The sequence below is a fragment of the Oncorhynchus kisutch genome, linkage group LG19 (genome assembly GCF_002021735.2).
Source record: "Oncorhynchus kisutch isolate 150728-3 linkage group LG19, Okis_V2, whole genome shotgun sequence".
Lineage (NCBI taxonomy): Eukaryota > Metazoa > Chordata > Actinopteri > Salmoniformes > Salmonidae > Oncorhynchus > Oncorhynchus kisutch.
The window spans coordinates 9495158-9520103 of NC_034192.2; the positions used below are offsets into that span (position 1 = coordinate 9495158).

Here is a 24946-nt window from a genome sequence, read left to right on the forward strand (position 1 = left end):
ACCCAGCAGTGCTAAATGCAGAGTTAACGCCAGGTAAATGTTGCAATTCTTCAGCCATTCCTGAACCTGCGACCGAAAACAAGCTAGATATGGATAGTGCCAAAACAAATGATTGAATGATTATGTCTCTGTTATAGGTATGCTTGTAATCATTAAGGACTAGGGAGTTTTTCAGGACCAAAAAATAAATGGAATGGAGCTGAGCATCGGCAAAATCCTAGAGGAAAACTTGGTTCAGTCTGCTTTCCATCAGACACCGGGAGATGAATTCACCTTTCAGAAGGACGTTAACCTAAAACACATGGCTAAATCTACAATGGAGTTGCTTACCAAGAAGAGAGTGAATGTACCTGAGTGGCCGAGTTACAGTTTTGACTTAAATCTGCTTGAAAAGACCTGAAAATGTTTGTCTGGCAATGCCCAACAACCAACTTGACAGAGCTTGAAGAATGTTGAAAAGAATAATGGGCAAATGCTGGACAATCCAGGTGTGGAAAGCTCTTAGAGACTTACCCAGAAAGACTCACAGCCAAAGGTGCCAAAGGTAATTCTAACATCTATTGACTCAGGGGTGTGATTATTTATCTAAAGATATATTAGTGTGGTTTTATTTTTTTATTTTGTTTTATACATATATTAGAATTTGATTTCTATTTTGACATTACAGAGTATTTTGTGTAGATTTTTGACCAAAAAAAAGACAATTAAATCTATTTTAATCCCACTTTGTAACAGAACAAATTGTGCAAAAAGTCAAGGGGTGTGAATAGTTTCTGAAGGAGCTGTAAGCAGTGATTACTAGTTAATGTAGACATTTCAGGTGTTTTCAGGAATGTCCTTCCCCTCAGGAAACAACATTATGGAAGACATGAGTCCAGTGAGTCTCAGACACTGTGTTTGAGAGCTCAATTACATGTTGATGCTCTCTCTTGCTGACTGAGGTGTGAGATCACCCAAACAAGAGGGGGAGAGGCGTAGATATTTTGGGCCTACTGCCTCTGAGTGTGTGTGCGTGTATGTTCCCTTCGTGTGTCCCCCACTGTTTTAACTTACTCTCTTTATTGGGGGGGGGGGTTTAACTTACTCTCTTTATTGGGGGGGGGGGATGAGTCAACACCGACCATTACAACTGCATTTCTGATGCAACCATTCTATTTCAGCTAATTTATCGGTTGCCAAAATGTTTGAATTATGACAATGTATATTCCGAGAAATGGAACCGAACAGAATGCTGAATTGTGCTTAAATTCCTTATTCACAAACTGATCTGATCAAGTAGATATGTGTTACAATGACTCCTGATAAATATTATTCTTTGCCTTTGAATCCACAAACTGGGCAAGAAATGTAAGGCTTTTTAAATGTTCAAAATTCAAATTTTCTCTTAAAAATAACTCATGCATAAATGTCATGTAATTCATTAATGGAAAAAAAATACACGTTTCTTTGTCTCCTAATCAACACATGACTTACAAATCTGTCTTCTGGATGGCTGCCCTCAGTTGTCCACATTGTGAAGAAGACATTCTGGGTGTCTGAAGTGTCTGCACCAAGGGCCCAGCCTATCAAAGACTGCCTGGAGCTGAAGGACTTCCAGTCTTACTTGGTGCTGGACGTGTGGGAGCCTAACATGGAGTCCCTTCAGAAGGGCAGTGTCCCTCTTGCTGCCTCCAGCCAACCTGGCCACAGCCAGAGCTGGAGAAGGATTAGTCGCCCTGACCCCTACTGCTACTCCAGGCCCAGCCATGGTGAGAGGCATAGGCGGAGAGAGGTGATGTGGCCTGGCTTCTCTGACGAGAGAAACAGGTCACCAGAGCCGTGACTTACTGCTAGTGCAGCATGAATGGCTCCAGAGAGAACCAGCAGGACCTCTTCTCCCAGCTGTCCAAGTCCCGTAAGAGGAGCAGGGAGGGTGGGGAGGACCATCAGGCCACCCCACACTCCAAGAGTAGCAGAGCTGAGCACCCCACCCACAGCATTGTGCGCCCAAGGCACAAAAACGACTTTTTGAGGGGGTGGCCAGAATACTTAACGCCAGATTGTTCTTCAAGATGTTCAAACACTCATAGCTGACCAGCAGAGTCAAATAATAATCTCAGTGGTTATAGAGGGTGCAAAAGGTCACCACCAGTAACTTTCACTTGGCTTAATTAATTCAGGAACCACACCTGTGTGAAAGCACCTGCTTTCAATATACATTGTATACTTCATTTACTCAAGTGTTTCCTTTATTTTGGCAGCTACCTGTACATTGGCAATAGGCTATACTACAGTTTGCAAGGTTAGAGCAAGAATGTATATAAACTGCAAGATAACTAAAACTGATATGAATTATTCTGTGAGTGAGTGAGTGAGTGAGTGAGTGAGTGAGTGAGTGAGTGAGTGAGTGAGTGAGTGAGTGAGAAAGCGAAAGAGTGAGAGAGCAAAAGAGCGAAAGAGTGAGAGAGAAAAAGAGCGAGAGAAAGAGTGCAGCATGGCCTGATAGTGCTCAGTAGTTCTCTTCAGTAAAGCATAATCTATACATGCACATGTGCTATGTTCTCTCTGGGGTGGTACATTCCAAAAGACCCCGACATTAAGCTTAAGTTATATATTAACAAACTGAGCAGCCTTTTAACTTTTGAAACCCCTGTCAACCCAAGAACCCTGTATGATCTTCCTCTTGTAAATTAAGCATCAAAAGCTTGTCATGTGAGTTTATTTATCATGTTTAAAATATATACGTTTGACAACATAATGCTGCATCAGTGGACATATGAGTGACAGCAAGAGTAATCCTGGCTGGTAAAGGTTGGATCTATTGAAGATGCTGGCATCATTTCCCCTTCATAGTCCAATTGTTATTAACGCCCGTTTGGCCCTGGTCACCGTTCACTTTTACAACAACCGCAAAGCTCCGTCCCCCTCGCCCAATTTGGAAAGCCTAAAAATAAAGAAAAGTGTCACAACTGTTATGGCGCCCCAGGGCCAATCGTTGACCCCCTTCTCTTGTGTTACCCAATGGTGTTGCCTCTCGCTATCTCCGTCTGATTAGAGAATACCCATCCTGCAGTTGTATATGGTCATCACGGGGGCATTCCAGGGAGTCCAGGGGCCTGACGCGAGCTTCAGGGGTGCCAAGCTTTTTAAAACCCTGTCCTGCCTAGAGCTTCATTTAGCTACTCAAGTGTAACCAACTTCACCAAGCAGGCTGTCGCCGCCGACTTGGTAGGGCTACTAGCGGTCCTGTGCTGTCCATTGTACAGACAACGCGTTCATCTTTCTACAGTCTATTCTTCTTCCGTGCCGAGGTGTCTATTAGGATGCAGTTACCACTTTTTTCACTATTCTGATTCATTAAAAATCAGGGAACCGTCCACGTTGGAAACGATAAACGGATTAAACGGACAAGCTCCACTCCAATCACAAGTACAAACGAACATCTCACTTACTCTTTCTTTCACATTTTTCCTAGTTTTACAACTTTTTTCACGGCCAGTGCGCAAGCTTGGCACTGGCGCGCAAGAAAAAATTTTTTAAACATTTATTTCCACGCTCCCTTGCGTGCCGTAACGTTCACACACTGGCCCCACTGATTGTGGTATAAAAAGGGCACGGAAACCGAGAACATGATGAGCAATAATACTTACTACGAGCAGCAGCAGCCGCCGCAGTACTACCAGAGTACGGACAACGGGGACGACGAAGAAGAGGAGATGCCGGCTACGGAGAAGGACCTCGCTGAGGATGCGCCCTGGAAGAAAATCCAACAGAACACCTTCACCAGGTGGTGTAACGAGCACCTCAAGTGCCTCAACAAGCGGATCAACGACCTACAGAAAGACCTGACCGACGGGCTCAAGCTCATCGGTCTCCTGGAGGTTTTGAGCCAGAAAAAGATGTACAGAAAGTACCACGCCAGACCTAACTTCAGACAGATGAAACTGGAAAATGTGTCCGTCGCGCTGGAATTCTTGGAGAGAGAACACATAAAGCTGGTATCGATAGGTAAGTGGTGTTTGCATTTAGGACCGATATAGCGCAATGGTTGGGTTTCTCGGAACATGTTGAAAGTTGTTGCTTTGTCCACTCTGTCTGGGGTAGCCCCTTTTGGGGTTACAGTTACTGGTTAGAGGGCGTATTTGAGTCCGGGGAACGAGTCTGAGATTGATTTCTCCTCAAAATGAATGAAACATGCGTTGATGTTATAGAAAAGTAATGCGCAATGCAGCTTTTATTTATTAGAATACAAATTATTCCTGGTTGTGTTGTTGATTGTTCCATAATTATATTGTTCAGAGTTGTGTTTTCACTGTATACACTTCTCCATAACTGTTGCATGCGTTATAAACAGTGCATAAATTAAATGCACTGTACTTATTGACGCAAATTACGCACGTTGTTGATATGTACTTCTGTGGATTTGACAGGTGACATGAAAAAGGGATCATAGCTTTCTCCTGGAATCACCTGGTCAGTCTATACAGGTGTTCTTAATGTTTTGTACACTCAGCATACGTCACTCACATTTGATCTTATCTGATGACATTACCCACCAGGTCTTATAGAATCAGTGCTCCAGGATGTAGGATATGTTCTTGGAGAACCAATAACAACATCAGAGAGACAGGGGCTCAGCTTGACTGGATCTAATGTGGATTATGATGATTTTTTGGTATTTTTGGTATTTTGGTTATTGTATTAGGATCCCCATTAGCTGTTGCAAAAGCAGCAGCTAGTCTTCCTGGGGTCCACACAAAACATGAAACATGACACAATACAGAACATCAATAGACAAGAACAGCTCAAGGACGGAACTACATAATTTGAAAAAAAACGTTGTTGTTAGCGGCATGGGTGGCAGGTAGCCTAGTGGTTAGAATGTTGGGCCAGTTGGGTTGCTAGATTGAATCCCTGAGCTGACAAGGTAGAAATCTGTCGTTCTACCCCTGAACAAGACAGTTAACCCACTGTTCCCCGGTAGGCCGCCATTGTAAATAAGAAGGAACTCTTAACTGACTTGCCTAGTTAAATACAAAAATGCATCCACACAAACTATCTAGGTCAAATAGGGATGAGGCGTGTTGTGCTGTGAGTTGTTGCTTTATCTGGTTTTTTTAAACCAAGTTTGCTGTTTATTTGAGCAATATGAGATGGAAGGAAGTTCCATGCAATATGAGATGGAAGGAAGTTCCATGCAATATGAGATGGAAGGAAGTTCCATGCAATATGAGATGGAAGGAAGTTCCATGCAATATGAGATGGAAGGAAGTTCCATGCAATATGAGATGGAAGGAAGTTCCATGCAATATGAGATGGAAGGAAGTTCCATGCAATATGAGATGGAAGGAAGTTCCATGCAATATGAGATGGAAGGAAGTTCCATGCAATATGAGATGGAAGGAAGTTCCATGCAATATGGGCTCTACGCTTTCTTGAAATTGTTCTGGATTTGGGGACTGTGAAAACACCCCTGGTGGCATATGATGATGATGATGATGATGATGCAGCAGCCAGCCTGACAGACAGCTGTTAAGACTAGCCCTGTAGAGAGCTCCTCTGTTGCTGAGCCTTATAACAGTGATTTATGAATGCACCTTGTGCTCAGAGAATATGTGGTTCTAAGGAAAATGGTCCTTGGCTGAGCGTTCTGCCTTGAAACCAATCAATGCTATTATATTTATTGTCAGAATCTAAAACGGGTTCATGAGAAAAGGCGGCACATCAAAGCATCCCACCTTGTTGTCCACATCTGTTGTGCTGATGTGTTGTGGCTGTGTTGGCCAAGCCTTGATAAGAGTATGGCAACAGCCATTCATTCTGCCTACCAACAGCAAAACAGACTGCAAACAGGTTGGGCAACAAGATGGGATGGCGAGGGGTTGGTACACACACAGCAGTTGTTTCAGCGTTGCCTGAGGTTGTGTTGGTGTTAGATCTGTCCTTGTGTCAACTCTTTGAAGGTGTGAAGACCACCAAATACTATGAAATACCTGAAGGTCCCAGCTACTGGACCAGTCAATATGATTAGAGGTTCTGTAAAAAAAAAAATCCTGTTGATTTTACCATCATTTACTGGCAACCAGTTACCTATAAATTACTGTAAAAAAAAGTACAATATCTACCTTTTTTTACGGTATGTCATTTCTTTTTTACAGTGTACCATTCCCCTATTCTGAAGAGCCATCAGTGGTACAGACCCCAGTTCCCACTCTGGCCTTTGTTGTTTTCTTCGTATTACACTTTGTTTACTTTCTGTCACATACAGAGCCTTCAGAAAGTCTTCGCACCCCTTGACTTTTTAAACATTTAGTTATGTTTTCAAAATGGGATTAAAATGGATTTAATGATCCTTTTTCTTGTCAAGGATCCACACAAGATATATTACTGTTTTACTTTTCACGAATAAAATAAAATATCATAGATTGTTTCTTCCACGTTGACAAAACTATATATGTAATTTTATTTATGAAAAATAAGCAGTAATATATCTGGATTAGATATGTATTCCATCCCCTAAATCAATACATGTTAGAATCACCTTTGGAAGCGACTACAGCTGTGACTGTTTTTACGTACGTCTCTAAGAGCTTAGCATACCTGGATTGTACAATATATACCCATTATTTTCCAAATAATTATTCAAGCTCAATCAAGTTGGTTGTTGATCATTGCCAGACAGCCATTTTCAAGTCTTGCCATAGATTTTCAAGACGATTTAAGTCTACTATAACTCGGCCACTCAGGAACATTCAGTGTCGCCTTGGTAAGAAACTCCAGTGTAGATTTGGCCTTGTGTTTTAGGATATTTTCCTGCTGAAAGATGACTTTGCCTCCCAGTGTCTGTTGGAAAGCAGACTGAGACAGGTTTTCCTCTAGGATTTTGCCTGTGCTTACAGTAGCTCTATTCCAACGCTTTTTAACCATAAAAAACTACAGCCACCACCATGCTTGAAGAGTGGTAATCAGTTATGTGTTGTGTTGGATTTGGGCCAAACATAATGCTTTGTATTCAGTACAAAAAGTTAATTTCTTTGCCAAATGTTTTGCATTATTACTTTAGTGCCTTGTTGGAAACAGGATGCATGTTTTGGAATATGTGTATTCTGTACAGGCTTTCTTCTTTTCACTCTGTCATTTAGGTTAGTAATGTGGAGTAACTACAATGTTGTTGATCCCTCCTCAGGACAAACTAAAACTGGGTCAGCTTTGAGGGGTTATCGGGTCCAATATCTCTTAGGGCTACCCAGGATGCAGTGTGATAAAGGGGGAAATGGGTCAACATGCAGACAGAGTCATTGGGAAAGGGCCGGACCAGGATGGCTCAGTGACATTGGTGATAAGAGTGATCCTTCCAGAAGGGCACCTGCCATGGCTCTCTCTCTCAGTGGGGGGTGAAGGGGAGTGTTGAGTAACAGAAGAGCTGGAGAACACACACAGACAGTCACACACCCACTCTGTCTTTCTCCCTCACACACACGATACACACACACTCATGGTGTGTATCGTGGCTCTCCGGTTGTCTGGATGTCAGCAGGCAGGGAAGGAAGACTAGCGGGTGTGTGACATGGAGAGTTGGAAGTCCAGTAAGTATGGGGAAGGTTACTGCCACAGGAAATTAAGACTGATATTCCTCTCCCCCCTGGTTCTGGTGGTTTGGCCTTCTGGCTCTCTGGTTGTCTGGTAGTCTGGTAGTCTGGAGGGGCAGTGAGGGTCCAGCCGGGCCCAGGTCAGCTTCACTCATTTGGGGAAGGGGGCGGCTGATTGATGGGCAGACAGCTGGGCTCTGGGGCTCTGGGCTCCCTCCACTAACAGGTGCCTAAAATAGACCCACATACAGCCCCAGAGTGGCACAGAGAGAGGGGGCGGGGGAGAGGACTGTGAAAGAGGGGTTAGTTAAAAGAGAGGAGGCAGGGAAGTGGGGAGAATGAGAGGGGTTAGGAGAGAGGTTGTGGAGAAAGGGGGCCGGGAGAGCGGAGAGGGAGATTACGAGGGTATGACGGGGCGAGCCTGCTAGGAAGAGATGACTTAGATGTGTGGCGCCGAGGAGGGTTTTAGGTGGGGGTCCTGAATAGTTGGGTATCCCTTTTCCCGGCACTAAGACACAGTAGTATATATCATTATGACTCAAACAGACCATCCGTTATGACATTAGATGGACCTCCGCTTACTCATAAAGTAAGCACCTCGCTCTTTGATGAATGAGTACACCTCACCCTCTCGCTCTCTGTCTCTCTCTCTCTCTCTCTCTCTCTCTCTCTCTCTCTCTCTCTCTCTCTCTCTCTCTCTCTCTCTATCTATCTCTCTCTCTTTCTCTCTCTCTCTCTATCTCTCTCTCTCTCTCTCTCTCTCTCTCTCTCTCTCTCTCTCTCTCTATCTATCTCTGTCTCTCTCTCCATCCCCTCTCTCTGACTCAATCCTGATGAGAGAAACAGAGAAGTTGAGCAGGGCCCCCTGATTGGTTGGCCGTTTAATTTGACTGCGGTGTGATTGACCCCATTGTGGGTTCACATCGTAGTTGTGAATTTAACAGGGGGGAAAGTTGCGGTATCTCCAGTAGTAGCTGTGTGTATGTGTATATGTGTGTGTGTGTGTTTCCTGTATCACTATCCAAGGCTAAATGTTGTGGTTCTGCAATGGGTCTCTGACATGACTGTGCTTTGTGGTGGGGAGCAATGACAGAGAGAGAAAAGGGGCAAGATGGAGGGAGGGAGAGAGTTGCGCGCGAGGGAGCAGTATGGAGGAAGAGCGGGAGAGAGTACAGGGAGAGGATAGGGGAGAAAGAGAGGGGGAAAGAAGCTGGAGGATAGAGGGAGAGAGACAGCAGTATGGAGAGAGAGAGAGAGGGTGGTGGTGGTGACTGGTCCTTACGTTGATGGTCACTCCTTCAGCAAGTCTCTGGTGTGTGTGATAAAAATGTGACCTTACCCCAATGTTACCCCAACACTCTGAGAGGTTCCAAGTTGCTCCTGGTCTCCTGGTGTTAGACAGTGTTCAGTGTAGTAGACCCTATGGGGTAGTAGAAGTATTAACTGTTGCAGATCCTTCAACTGGTTTCCTCCTCTCAGGAATAACACACTCCCTGCTCTCTTACTTTACTTGAGCTGAGGGAAGTGAGTGAGACCACTTTCTCTCTTTCCCCATTGTTTTTGTCCCTCCACCTCTCTCTATTCGTCTCAGTCTCTGTCTCTGTCTTTTAATCTCAATATCTCTCCCTCTCTCCCTCTCTCGTCCTCTCCATGTCCTTCTCTCTCTCTCTCTCTCTCCCTCTCTCTCTCTCCCTGTCTTCCTCACCCTCTCCTTTGCCCTCTCCATGTCCTTCTCTCTCTCTCTCTCTCTCTCTCTCTCTCTCTCTCTCTCTCTCTCTCTCTCTCTCTCTCTCTCTCTCTCTCTCTCTCTCTCTCTTCCTCTCTCCCTGTCTTCCTCACCCTCTCTCTCTCCCTACAACAGTGTCTCTAATTGTTAGCATGTGTCAGAGGCAGTCAGCTCAGAAGAATGTCAGAGCAGGGCCAGAACCCCCCCATACTTCTCTAGCAGCCACCAGGGATAAGAAACTCTGGCTAGCCAAGAGAGGATAATAACTCTGATTGAACCACAACCGCCACCACCTCCACCACCACCACCTCCCCCAGAAACACCTCACCCCTGGCAATATCTTTCTTTATAAAGGAAGCCCTCTATATTGGATTTATATTGTTTCTCCTCCCATAGACTTCCAGCATTTCTCTTGTGTCATGTACAGTATTTAGATACAGAGGACTAAGGAAAAGGTCCAGCTTTTCAACAGCCAGTTGAATATGTCGCCTCATTGTTAGAGGGCCATGTGTTTAGTGTTGCAGTCTGGGTAGAGGGAATTGAATGGGCTATATGTATAATGTAAGATCTATTAATAAGGTGGAAACACATACAATCTAATGACAATATCAGTCTCACACTGACAACCCCTGAACTGACATTGGTGTAACAATCAATTTGCTTTGTTATATAGTATTCTGGCTAAAACAACACATATTTCCATGTATCTACAGTAATCCAGCTGTGAATACTGCATTGATGTACTGTCTATTTCTACTGGTTATCACAGGAGGCTGAGGATATGCTCTGCATTCCATCTTTGGATTCAATGAACCTCAGCAGAAGTGCAGGTATTTGAGATTATAAAACAGATGGGTCTAATCCTGGATGCCCATTGGTTAAAACCACATTCCAGCTGGTGTCTATTCCACAAGTTACCACCGACTAAATCTATGACTTTGAAATGCCTATTTACTCTGTCCCAGCAGACTGCACAATCCACTGTCTCATCATCTCAGCCAGGAAATGTATATACTAGATCTTCCCTGTAAAAAGCATCTAGAAATGATCTTCCATTTCTTTTAGACTAGCATTTGGTTTTCAACAGCGGAGATTTGTAATAACCTTGCTGTCTCTCTCTCCGACACTTGCAACATTGTTTCAATATTGAAATTCAATCTCCATCTGTCCTATGGTAATGAACGTGTCAGGAGTTGGGATGAGACAGACAGACTGGCATATACACAAAGAAATGTCTACAGAAAAACACTAAGTGCAGCTAGTTTGCAGTTTCATTCCAGCTTCAGTTTCTTCTGAACAGTGGTCTGGCGAGAGAGTAAATGTTCAACGCCAGGCGAAACCGCACATCATTAGCTCATTTTAATGGATGTGTAAAAAAAATCATTAGAAAACAGCTTAAACAAACTCAAATGCAGCTATTTTGCTGTTATTCTGGTTACACTGTTTGACGTGACTGTGTTAGCCAAAGTTGGCTAGCTAGCAAGCAAGGGATAAGAAGTTTGCAAGCTATCATGACAAGGGAAAATTTTGAACGAAGGACTGGGTCGTGTCCATAGTGTTAAAACAAAAAGACTTAACGACTGGGCCACGTCTCTAGCAACCGAACCGATAGAATGAACGACCATCTGGCTTGGGTATCAATCCTAGATTTGTGTCGGGACTATATGTCGTGGAGGGTGAAATACAGAAGCATGAATAAATGAATCAAAACGACATTTTAAAAAAAATATGTCAATCATTATTTGCATATGTTGGAATCTTCTTGTGTAAAAGTGATAATGCCCTCGAAGCCGTTGTTGTTAGGCCTGAGACGAAGGCCTATCAACACCCGTGCCACTATCTTACAAACACCAGCTTCTCTGGCATTATCACTTAAGTAGAATCCATTCATTGTCTCCTGTTCATTCTTGCCTGCTCTCTCTCTCTCTCTCTCTCTCTCTCTCTCTCTCTCACCATCTCAGTGGTCAGCGTGAGTCGTAAAGCATGAGGAGGAGCATAGTGAGAGGAAGAAGTCCGTCCACAAGTTAAATGTTCCGAAAGGCACTGCTCGTAAAAGCTTTAGCACGGCACCACAGCCAGGGTCAAACGAGGACCACAGAGCAGTTTCCACTGGAGAGAGAGGGAGAGATTAAGAGTGGAATGAAATATAAAGTAGAGAGGAGACACAGAGAGATTGACAGGAAGAGAAGAGTGGAAACAGGGGATAGAGTGAGTGGAAGAGTGATGCGATGGTCAGGGAGAGAAGAGTGGAAACAGGGGATAGGGTGAGTGGAAGAGTGATGCGATGGTCAGGGAGAGAAGAGTGGAAACAGGGGATAGGGTGAGTGGAAGAGTGATGGAATGGTCAGGGAGAGAAGAGTGGAAACAGGGGATAGGGTGAGTGGAAGAGTGATGCGATGGTCAGGGAGAGAAGAGTGGAAACAGGGGATAGGGTGAGTGGAAGAGTGATGCGATGGTCAGGGAGAGAAGAGTGGAAACAGGGGATAGGGTGAGTGGAAGAGTGATGCGATGGTCAGGGAGAGAGACTGGTTAAACATAATGTGTTATTCCAGAGACTGACTTTTCTAACAGACAGACCTACCAGACAGTAGACGTTCCTTTGAGTCCAGCCAAGAGAACCAAAATCATAGGGTTGGTTGGGATGAGACATTTTGAACCCGTGTCATTGCATGTTTATTATGACTAGCCACAAAGTTTTTTCAGTGATGATGAGAGGAATTAATCCAGGGGGTCCTGATGTTGATGGTGATGTTATATGTCAGGCAGTGACACAGCCACCTTCTTCCTGTGAGGATGTTTGGGTATATGAGTTTACAGGACATCACTTTGTTTGTTACTCTGTCCACATAGACTTGGCACCATAACCAGAGATAGGGTCAGTGTCCATAGTAACAAAATGTTTCCAAACAACATTTCTGCAATTTCCATGTTTAAGACAGCTGGGATGACCTAATGGTTTCTGGTGGAAACAGGTTATCAGGGTTAACCCATCTGGACCGCAGGATTACACAGTGAAAGATACAATATGGAAGGAAGAGTAACAGATGAGAAAGAGAGATGGGGGAGAGTGAGAGAGAGAGAGAGAGAGAGAGAGAGACCGAGAGAGAGAGAGAGAGAGAGAGAGAGAGAGAGAGAGAGAGAGCGAGAGAGAGAGACCAACCAAGGAGGGCCTACAGCAGCACCTAGATCTTATGCACAGATTCTGTCAGACCTGGGCCCTGACAGTAAATCTCAGTAAGACCAAAATAATGGTGTTCCAAAAAAGGTCCAGTCACCAGGACCACAAATACAAATTCCATCTAGACACTGTTGCCCTAGAGCACACAAAAAACTATACATACCTTGGCCTAAACATCAGCACCACAGGTAACTTCCACAAAGCTGTGAACGATCTGAGAGACAAGGCAAGAAGGGCATTCTATGCCATCAAAAGAAACATACATTTCAACATACCAATTAGGATTTGGCTAAAAATACTTGAATCAGTCATAGAGCCCATTGCCCTTTATGGTTGTGAGGTCTGGGGTCCTCTCACCAACCAAGACTTCACAAAATGGGACAAACACCAAATTGAGACTCTGCACGCAGAATTCTGCAAAAATATCCTCCGTGTACAACGTAGAACACCAAATAATGCATGCAGAGCAGAATTAGGCCGATACCCACTAATTATCAAAATCCAGAAAAGAGCTGTTAAATTCTACAACCACCTAAAAGGAAGCGATTCACAAACCTTCCATAACAAAGCCATCACCTACAGAGAGATGAACCTGGAGAAGAGTCCCCTAAGCAAGCTGGTCCTGGGGCTCTGTTCACAAACACAAACACACACTACAGAGCCCCAGGACAGCAGCACAATTAGACCCAACCAAATCATGAGAAAACAAAATTGTAACTACTTAACACATTGGAAAGAATTAACAAAAAAACAGAGCAAACTAGAATGCTATTTGGCCCTACACAGAGAGTACACAGCGGCAGAATACCTGACCACTGTGACTGACCCAAAATTAAGGAAAGCCTTGACTATGTACAGACTCAGTGAGCATAGCCTTGCTATTGAGAAAGGCCGCCGTAGGCAGACATGGCTCTCAAGAGAAGACAGGCTATGTGCTCACTGCCCACAAAATGAGGTGGAAACTGAGCTGCACTTCCTAACCTCCTGCCCAATGTATGACCATATTAGAGAGACATATTTCCCTCAGATTACACAGATCCACAAAGAATTCGAAAACAAATCCAATTTTGAAAAACTCTCATATCTACTGGGTGAAATTCCACAGTGTGCCATCACAGCAGCAAGATTTGTGACCTGTTGCCACGAGAAAAGGGCAACCAGTGAAGAACAAACACCATTGTAAATACAACCCATATTTATGCTTATTTATTTTATCTTGTGTCCTTTAACCATTTGTACATTGTTAAAACACTGTATATATATATAATATGACATTTGTAATGTCTTTACTGTTTTGAAACTTCTGTATGTGTAATGTTTACTGTTAATTTTAGTTGTTTTTCACTTTATATATTCACTTTGTATGTTGTCTACCTCACTTGCTTTGGCAATGTTAACACATGTTTCCCATGCCAATAAAGCCCTTGAATTGAATTGAATTGAGACCGAGAGAGAGAGAGAAAGGCTTCTTGAGTTGAGAATGGAGTATGGGTTGGGTTTGAATCGGCCCTCGCTCTTCAACACAACTAACATCCAGTGCTGTGGTACCTGGCATAGGTAGGTTGAGGTCTCTAAGGTTATCTAAAGAGATTGACCCAACACTATTTTCTAGTACAAAACATATCCTGGTCCAAGGTGTCTGTGGGGTGAATGGGGAAGACAGGTGAGGGGGTGAGAACTGCAGATGAGTGAGGGTGAGATGGTAGAGGGTGAGAAAGGTGACAGTTGACAGGGCGACAGGGCAGAGGATCAGCACCTCACCAAGCGTGCCAGCTAGGCCTGCTGGGGTCAGGAGTTAAAGGTCATGAGTCAGGTTCATGGTGGCTCCACTTCCAAGCGGAAGCGGAAACTGGATTAGGATAGTCTGGCGACGGATGTTTGGGAATGTGTGTATGTGTGTGTGTGTGTTTGTGTATGATTGTGTGTGTGGGGGGTTTGTGTGTGTCTGTGTGTGTCTGCGTAGACTGAGTCACTCACATCTGGAGTGTCAGAACAGAGAGCAGTAGCCTTTATAACTGACTTGTCAAAGTGAGAGAGACAGAAAAACAGAGAGGTAATTACATGGAACTCTGTGTCAGTGACGTCACTTAAGGTCCCCTTTCAATGTCTGCCACAGTATAATGTAACCTAGTGTATGTGAAGTGCCCTCCATGCTAAATAGACAGCCTGTTGTCGTCTACACACACACTTCTTAGAACCCTGAGAAATCGCCAAGTGCATTCTGGGGCAGTTGGTGTCAGGCACAACTGCTGTTTGCAGCCCAGAAATGATCTCATCAACATTCTGACCCTTAATCCATCTCTCTCTAGTCTGCTCCCTACAGGGTTGCTAGATCTAAGCCCTTATTCCTCTTCCCTCTCCTCCTGGTCCCTATGGAGTAGCCGGATTGGGAATTTGTCTTTATCCAGGCACAGTCCTCTCTTCTCACCTCCCAGAGAGCAGGGCAGGTTCCATTGGCGTGCTGTGAAGTCAGAGCAGGGGAAAGGACCACGACGGAGGGGGGAAATGACTGATAACATGTTTAGGATATTTCCCAGGCTCATCACGAATCGGGGATTTGAAGGAATCTGGCACCACGCTGAAGACGCTGATGACATGTCAAGGCAAGGCTGGGGGAAGGGGGTGAGGGTGAGGGTGAGGGTGAGGCGAGGCAAGAGGAGTGATTGCAGGGTGTGGGGGAGGGCTCAGCTGTGTAGTGCCCAGATGTTTGTCCCTCAGCATTGGGAAAAAAACAAATACATTAACCCTTTGAAAACTCCCTCTTTAATGAACTTGCCACTCCACACACCCCTTTACCTGGGACAGATCAAGAAGAGAAGAAACATGCACTTATATCATCAACACCTCTGTTAGTGAGAATGAAGAGAACAGCTTGAGTCTTTCTCCCTTATCTTACCAGGGAAGAATGTGTGTCTGAGTGATGCTGGGACATTACACACACGCTGGGGAGTTCAAATGATATAGTTCTAACACCCACATCCTTTATCAATTAGATGTAGTTCCTTTTGAAGCAGCTTAAACAGCTGGCTGTTCGTTCTATGGGCTAAGATAGGGTTTCTACCTGTCACTCTCTCCATCCATTTTGGGCTCATGTTCATGCTCTGGCCCCTGGGATTCTTTGGTGATGTTTTTTCATGAATGACTGTTCTGGGTCTCCAGAGATACGCTTGTGAATGGAGTTTAAGGCACGCTCTGTCATTCACAACATGTTTCACATGGTGAGTTTTAAGGCCTATGAAGGCCACACACACACACACACACACACACACACACACACACACACACACACACACACACACACACACACACACACACACACACACACACACACACACACACACACACACACACGCACACACACACACACACACGCACGCACGCTCACACACACACACACACACACACACACACACACACACACACACACACACACACACACACACACACACACACACACACACACACACACACACACACACGCACACACAAATATGCACACACTCAAACACTCAAAGATCTACACACACTCCCTCTCTCTCTCTCACACACACGCACATATGAACTCACATACACTGAGTGTACAAAACATTAAGAACACCTGCTCTTTCCATGACATAGACCGACCAGGTGAATCCAGGTGAAAGCTATGATCCCTTATTGATGTCATCTGTTAAATCCACTTCGATCTGTGTAGATGAAGGGGAGGAGACAGGTTAAAGAAGGATTTTTAAGCCTTGAGACAATGGAGATTCAGAGGGCGAATGAGCAAGACAAAAGCTTTAAGGGCAAGAACTGCAACGCAACTGGGTTTTTCATGCTCAACAGTTTCCTGTGTGTATCAAGAATGTTCCACCACACAACGATGTCCAGAAAACTTGACACAACTGTGGAAAGCATTGGAATCCTGATCTGACAGTAGAGTGGTGTTGAATGATCCTTTCCACCTGCTTAGAGGACTCACAAACACACAATATAAACAGTTTCCCTGCAAGCTCTGAGCCCCAGCTAACTTCATGCAATTCTACACATTTTGCCAAGGGGCATTTCTTCTGCGAGAGAGAGCATTTCTTCTGCAGTTTTGCAGCTAATTTCCTGTCATTCTAAACATATTTTGATGACTTATGATGTGTTCAAATGTTATCTGGGGCCCTTGGGGCTGCAGGGGTGTGTTTTATGCCAGGGATACAGATGGTATGACTGGCATACCACACTTTATCTATCTGCCATTCTACAGCACATCTACCACTCTTCAGAAGACAAACTCCATCTGCATCCCTGTGTAGTGCTGATCTATAACTTTGTGAAGTTAGTTCGGTTATTTCAGTTAAATAGTATGTAGTAACTCTTTCTGTGTCTGTGTCTCCTGCCCTGTTCTGTTTTTAGTCTGTTCTTTCTCTCTGTAGTCTGCTGACTGTCACACTGTTAACCACACACACACACACACACACACACACACACACACACACACACACACACACACACACACACACACACACACACACACACACACACACACACACGCACACACGCACACACACACACACACACACACACACACACACACACACACACACACACACACACACACACACACACCCACACACACACAAACACACACACCGCTTATCTCCTGTACAGAGAGTAGATATTGTAAAGGCAGGCCCAGGCCAGGTGCCATGAGGCTGAGAGAGGGAGGCATTCAATCACACACTAATGCCTTGGCTCCAGAGACACTGATGCCTCACACACAGACACATGCATACACACACACACACACACACACACACACACACACACACACACACACACACACACACACACACACACACACACACACACACACACACACACACACACACACACACACACACAGCATATCTATCGAATACGTGGATGTTGATTAAGGCAGCCCCCCACACCTTTGTGTCAGAGGGGTTGGGTTAAATGCGGAAGACACATTTCAGTTGAATGCATTCAGTTGTACAACTGACTAGGTATCCCACCTTTCCCTTATCTGTGCAATCATTCTGTGTGATCCATATGTATGGGCCAGTCTTAGTGTATGGGTTCACATTGATAGCTGTTCTGCACATACAGTATGCATACGTATGTGTGTCTGTGTTTATGTAGCTATACAGTATGCGTGAGATTCCTCTAAGTGTAATATAAAGTGTAGGGTTTCTGTCTGTACCGTAGTGTTGATGAGGAGGTGGTTTAGTTGTATTCCACTGTGGTCCTTACAGTTCCCTCATGCCCACCAGCCCAGGGCAAAGCAGATCACATGGGAGCCAGGGGGGGAGACAATACCGCCTGTGTGTGGGAGTAATGGGGGTGGGGGGCTCAACCAAGGAGAATGAGTGTATGCAGTGTTTGTGACTTTGTGTGTTACTGTCTGTTACATCCCCCTAGAGGTTATTGACCCCCCCAGTTGTTGGCTAGAGACGCCTGTGAGCAACTGGGCCGGCAGCTGAGACTGCAGACTGGGTCCCACCAGAGAGAGAGAGAGAGGCCCAGTGCTATATGAAGTGAGAGAGAGAGAGAGAGAGAGAGAGAGAGAGAGAGAGAGAGAGAGAGAGAGAGAGCTCAGTCATCCTCCCTACACCACAGACCATATACTCTACAAGTCCTCCACTGCCCACACCCCCTGAACAGAAAACTGGTAACCATTACTTGAATGTAAAATGGGCTGTTAACTCAAATACTCCCTTCGAGGACAATAAAGTCTAGTCTATCAATCTACAGTAGGAAACATCCCACAAACTGATTTCCAACATTCAGTCAACACTCCTATAGAACAGAGTATTCCCTTCTTTATCTCCATTACTCTGACTGGGCCCAACCAGGTGACAAATCTAATTCACTTCTGAGCTTTCCTGGCTCAACCTCTAACTCAGGAAAAAGAGAAAGGGAGAGAAAGGTTCCTTTCTTTCTAGTGTTCTGTTCTTCTTGGTTAGTTACCCAGGCTCCTATTCTGTTGGTAGAGAAACATCTCTGGGCCTGTATTCAAAAAGAGTCTCAGATAAGACGTGCTGATCTAGGATCAGTTTAGCATTTTAGATCATAATAATGCATATATGTACAGGGGGGGGGGGATCTGGTCCTAGGTCAGCACTCTTACTCTGAGACTCTTTGTGAATACAGACCCTGGTGTACTTGAGGGGCTGTCTCAGGGTTTGGCATGAGGAGAGAGTTCCTGTAACCTGTTCACCATGACAGGATTATTACCGAGTGGTATACGGAGTTTACTTTGTGGCCCGTGCCACACCCACCCAAAGGGGATGAGAAATGGGGGAGTTAGGTAGAGCAGCCAGGGAGTAGAGGATTCCTTTTAGGAGAGATGTGAGCTGAATAGGAATGTGATCCAAGATGAAAGTGTGTGGAGGTCTGTTATAGCAACCATGTCCTGGTGTCTGTTTTCTATGTAGTGTTGAGAGATGTGCTCTTACCAACGCTTTAGACACAGAACAGTTTGGAGTGAGTGTGTGAGTGTGTGGGTGTATTAGTACATGTCTGTGTGTGATTGTGTGTGAGTGTATGCCACATGTTTAGTTACTCGCTGTGTTAGACAGCTTTGGTCACAGCTCGTGAAATGGCTAGGCCTTTCAGTCTTTTATAAGCCACAGGTGATGTGTGTGTGTGTTTCTAATTTCCGTGGTCTTCATATAGCACTGGGCCTTTGTAAAGTCCTAAATTACACGTCCAACATTTATCCAGCTGCTGGAGCCGCCCCCGAGGCCTATTGTGTGTGGCGGAGGAATGCAGCAGGTCGTCAGCTGGTCTGTGTGTGTGTTGTGTGTGTATCTGTTGGTTGTACATGCGGGACTGAGTTTGTGTGTGTGTGTGATTGTTTGTGTGTGTTTGTGTGTATGTGTGTGTGTTTTGTCTGTTTGTGTGTTTGTGTGTGTGTGTAGGCAAACCTCTTGTCTGTGGCCATCACTCAGGTCAGAGAGGGTCATGTGTTGTTTGTCCTGGCGAGATTCTGAGTTTGAAGCTGGACACTTCCGGCCTTATTTGGGCATCACATAACAGAGTATACTACCTGCTTACACACTGGTAGGACATGTGCTCTGTGTGTGTGTGTGTGTGTGTGTGTGTGTGTGTGTGTGTGTGTGTGTGTGTGTGTGTGTGGGAGCGGGGTGTATGAGTGCGTGTGCATTTTTGTGTGTGTGTATGATTGTCACGACTTCCTCCGAAGTCGGCTCTTCTCCTTGTTCGGGCGGCGTTTGGCGATCGACGTCACCGGCCTTCTAGCCATCGCCGCTCCATTTTTCATTGTTCCATTTGTTTTGTCTTATTCCCCGCACACCTGGTTATCATTCCCTAATCACATTGTGTATACAGTGCCTTGCGAAAGTATTCGGCCCCCTTGAACTTTGCGACCTTTTGCCACATTTCAGGCTTCAAACATAAAGATATAAAACTGTATTTTTTTGTGAAGAATCAACAACAAGTGGGACACAATGAAGTGGAACGACATTTATTGGATATTTCAAACTTTTTCTACAAATCAAAAACGGTTAAATTATTCAGCCCCCTTAAGTTAATACTTTGTAGCGCCACCTTTTGCTGCGATTACAGCTGTAAGTCGCTTGGGGTATGTCTCTATCAGTTTTGCACATCGAGAGACTGAAATTGTTTCCCATTCCTCCTTGCAAAACAGCTCGAGCTCAGTGAGGTTGGATGGAGAGCATTTGTGAACAGCAGTTTTCAGTTCTTTCCACAGATTCTCGATTGGATTCAGGTCTGGACTTTGACTTGGCCATTCTAACACCTGGATATGTTTATTTTTGAACCATTCCATTGTAGATTTTGCTTTATGTTTTGGATCATTGTCTTGTTGGAAGACAAATCTCCGTCCCAGTCTCAGGTCTTTTGCAGACTCCATCAGCTTTTCTTCCAGAATGGTCCTGTATTTGGCTCCATCCATCTTCCCATCAATTTTAACCATCTTCCCTGTCCCTGCTGAAGAAAAGCAGGCCCAAACCATGATGCTGCCACCACCATGTTTGACAGTGGGGATAGGGTGTTCAGGGTGATGAGCTGTGTTGCTTTTACGCCAAACATAACGTTTTGCATTGTTGCCAAAAAGTTCAATTTTGGTTTCATCTGACCAGAGCACCTTCTTCCACATGTTTGGTGTGTCTCCCAGGTGGCTTGTGGCAAACTTTAGACAACACTTTTTATGGATATCTTTAAGAAAACGCTTTCTTCTTGCCACTCTTCCATAAAGGCCAGATTTGTGCAATATACGACTGATTGTTGTCCTATGGACAGAGTCTCCCACCTCAGCTGTAGATCTCTGCAGTTCATCCAGAGTGATCATGGGCCTCTTCGCTGCATCTCTGATCAGTCTTCTCCTTGTATGAGCTGAAAGTTTAGAGGGACGGCCAGGTCTTGGTAGATTTGCAGTGGTCTGATACTCCTTCCATTTGAATATTATCGCTTGCACAGTGCTCCTTGGGATGTTTAAAGCTTGGGAAATCTTTTGTATCCAAATCTGGCTTTAAACTTCTTCACAACAGTATCTCGGACCTGCCTGGTGTGTTCCTTGTTCTTCATGATGCTCTCTGCGCTTTTAACGGACCTCTGAGACTATCACAGTGCAGGTGCATTTATACGGAGACTTGATTACACACAGGTGGATTGTATTTATCATCATTAGTCATTTAGGTCAACATTGGATCATTCAGAGATCCTCACTGAACTTCTGGAGAGAGTTTGCTGCACTGAAAGTAAAGGGGCTGAATAATTTTGCACGCCCAATTTTTCAGTTTTTGATTTGTTAAAAAAGTTTGAAATATCCAATAAATGTCGTTCCACTTCATGATTGTGTCCCACTTGTTGTTGATTCTTCACAAAAAAATACAGTTTTATATCTTTATGTTTGAAGCCTGAAATGTGGCAAAAGGTCGCAAAGTTCAAGGGGGCCGAATACTTTCGCAAGGCACTGTATATATTTGTCTGTCCCCCCCCCCATGTCCTTGTGTGGAATTGTTTTGTGTTACATGTTTTATGTGACACGCCAGGCTGGTTTTCCATGTTCCGTGTTTATTTCACAAAGTATGTTTACTTGGTAACTATAGCTTTAGTGACTGTTTTCGTGCTTCTGGAGGTTTTGACGCAGTAGCATCCGTCTGCTGTTTGCTCCTGCCTAAATAAAGTGTGCGCCTGTTCACAACTCCCTGCTCTCCTGCGCCTGACTTCTTACCAGTACGCACACACCTGACAATGATGCTAGAGCATCTGCTATGTTGTGTGTGTGTGGTGTTTGTTTGTGTGTATGTGCGACTGTGTGTGTGTGTGTGTGTGTTTGTGTGTGGTGTGTGTGTGTGTGTGTGATTGTGTGTATTTTTGTGGTCCTATCCATGGTGTCTGTTCGTAGATTGAATCCTGCGTTTGTATACAGTACTCCTCCCATAATGGCATTTAACAGGGCTTTAATTGATGAGGTGGTGAGAGAGAATAATGGCATTTAACAGGGCTTTAATTGATGGTGAGAGAGAAGGTGAGGGTTTGGTCAGCTGAAGCTCTCAGTCACAGTTCAGCTCTGCTTTGATTCAGAAGGTTGTAGTTATAACTGTTTATTCAGGCCTGGCAGAGATACATGGGGAACCCTATGCCTGCAGGAGTAATACTCCAGCCAGGTCACCCATGATACAAGTCAGTATTCGACGTCCATCTATGTCTGAGGATGTTGGGAGATTATGAGGAAACCGGCCACTAGGGGCAACAGTGAGTGCTGTTACCTTCAAGTAGGTTTGGGTTTTGTTAGGGTGTCGTGGACAGGGATGGCGGATGGGCATAAGCATCTGCCTTTGATTCTGTATGTGTGTTCGCCTGTCCTGATATCCCAGTGATAGAGTGAGTGGGTAGAGTGAGTGTTTGATAGGAAGTTGTTTTTGAGATTGTTATTTTGAACCTATCCCAAACCTTAACCCTCACTTCAAGCATTCAGAGGTAATGCCTAACCTTAACCTTAAACACTTTGAAATTTGATGTTCGGAACAAGTAAGGAAAGTTTACGTTTGAGAAACATAGATGAACGTCAAATTCTGACGTGAGACTGTGAGAGCTTGTTGAATACTTCGTGTTGGTGCACTAAGGGACTTTGGTTGCTTCTCAGGGATTGAAGTGCTCAATCACACTACTTCAGTGTGTGTCTTACATAAGCATAACTCTTTGACCGTTGTGTACATTACTCTGGCTTTCAAGCATTTGCTGTTCAGAGAAGCAGATATGCAATTCATGCCAAGGAAAGGGATTTATCTATGTGTGTGTGTGTGTGTGTCTGTTATAAACTGCCCCTGGGAATTCCTCTCCAACAACTGTTTGACATTGGCTCCAGCTGGTGTGTGTGAGTGTATTTTCTTCCTTTGACATTGTCTTTGGGAAATCCTGTGGAAAATGTGAGTCTGAGTGGCTCGCATCCACACTGTCATTTGTTTTTTTCTGTCTTTCTTTCTCCTGTTGGAGAGATACGGTCACTTTTTCCCTCTCTCTCCGCTCAACTGTCGAACACTCACTCCATTCACTCACTCATTCTATCCACTCACTCAATCTATCCACTCTATCCACTCACTCACTCTATCCAGACACTCATTCTGTCCACTCACTCACTCACTCACTCACTTCACTCACTCACTCAATCACTCACTCACTCTATCCACTCACTCACTCTATCCACTCACTCCATCCCCTCACTCACTCTATCCCCTCACTCACTCTATCCACTCACTTACTCTATCCACTCACTCACTCTATCCCCTCACTCACTCTATCCACTCACTCACTCTATCCACTCACTCTATTCACTCACTCAATCACTCACTCACTCTATCCACTCACTCTATCCACTCACTCACTCTATCCATTCACTCACTCTATCCACTAAACTCTATCCACTAACTCTATCCACCCACTCACTCTATCCACTCACTCACTCTATCCATTCACTCACTCTATCCACTAACTCTAGCCACTCACTCACTCTATCCACTCACTCACTCTATCCATTCACTCACTCTATCCACTAACTCTAGCCACTCACTCACTCACTCACTCACTCTATCCACTAACTCTATCCATTCACTCACTCTATCCACTCACTCTATCCACTCACTCCATCCCCTCACTCACTCTATCCACTCACTCACTTACTCTATCCACTCACTCACTTACTCTATCCACTCACTCACTCTATCCCCTCACTCACTCTACCCACTCACACACTCTATCCACTCACTCTATTCACTCACTCACTCTATCCACTCACTCACTCTATCCACTCTATCCACTCACTCTAGCCCCTCACTCACTCTATCCACCCACTCACTATATCCCCTCACTCACTCTATCCCCTCACTCACTCACTCACTCACTCACTCACTCACTCACTCACTCACTCACTCACTCACTCACTCACTCACTCACTCTATCCACTCACTCACTCTATCCACTTACTGACTCTATCCACTCACTCACTCACTCCACTCACTCACTCTATCCACTCACTCTATCCACTCACTCACTATATCCCATCACTCACTCTATAACCCTCACTCACTCTATCCCCTCACTCACTCTATCCACTCACTCACTCTATCCCCTCACTCACTCTATCCACTCACTCACTCTATTCACTCACTCACTCTATCCACTCTATCCACTCACTCATTCTATCCCCTCACTCACTCTATCCACTCACTCACTCTATCCACTCTATCCACTCACTCTCTCACTCTATCCCCTCACTCACTCTATCCACTCACTCACTCTATCCACTCACTCTATTCACTCACTCACTCACTCACTCTATCCACTCACTCTATCCACTCACTCACTATATCCCCTCACTCACTCTATCCCCTCACTCACTCTATCCCCTCACTCACTCTATCCATCACTCACTCTATCCACTCACTCTATCCACTCACTCACTCTATCCACTCACTCTATTCACTCACTCACTCTATCCACTCACTCACTCTATCCCCTCACTCACTCTATCCACTCACTCCCTCTATCCACTCACTCACTCTATCCACTGTAACCACTCACTCTATCCACTCTATCCACTCACTCACTCACTCACTCACTCACTCACTCACTCACTCACTCACTCACTCACTCACTCACTCACTCACTCACTCACTCACTCACTCACTCACTCACTCTATCCACTCACTCTATCCCCTCACTCACTCTATCCACTCACTCACTCACTCTATCCCCTCACTCACTCTATCCCCTCACTCACTCTATCCACTCACTTACTCTATCCACTCACTCACTCTATCCACTCACTCACTCTATCCACTGTAACCACTTACTCTATCCACTCTATCCACTCATTCACTCACTCACTCACTCACTCACTCACTCACTCACTCACTCACTCACTCACTCACTCACTCACTCACTCACTCACTCACTCACTCACTCACTCACTCACTCACTCACTCACTCTATCTACTC

General features: G+C 44.8%; 1 protein-coding gene across 1 annotated transcript in view; it reads left to right on the forward strand.

Annotated features, from left to right (window-relative positions):
- The first annotated feature begins 3125 nt into the window (after positions 1-3125).
- The window catches only part of LOC116355057 (filamin-C-like), a 37118-nt gene continuing 15297 nt past the window's right edge, over positions 3126-24946 (forward strand). The window contains exon 1 of the mRNA XM_031798231.1: positions 3126-3987. Within this exon, the coding sequence (XP_031654091.1) occupies positions 3609-3987 (379 nt within the window). The 5' untranslated portion in view covers positions 3126-3608. The remainder of the gene's footprint in view (positions 3988-24946) is intronic.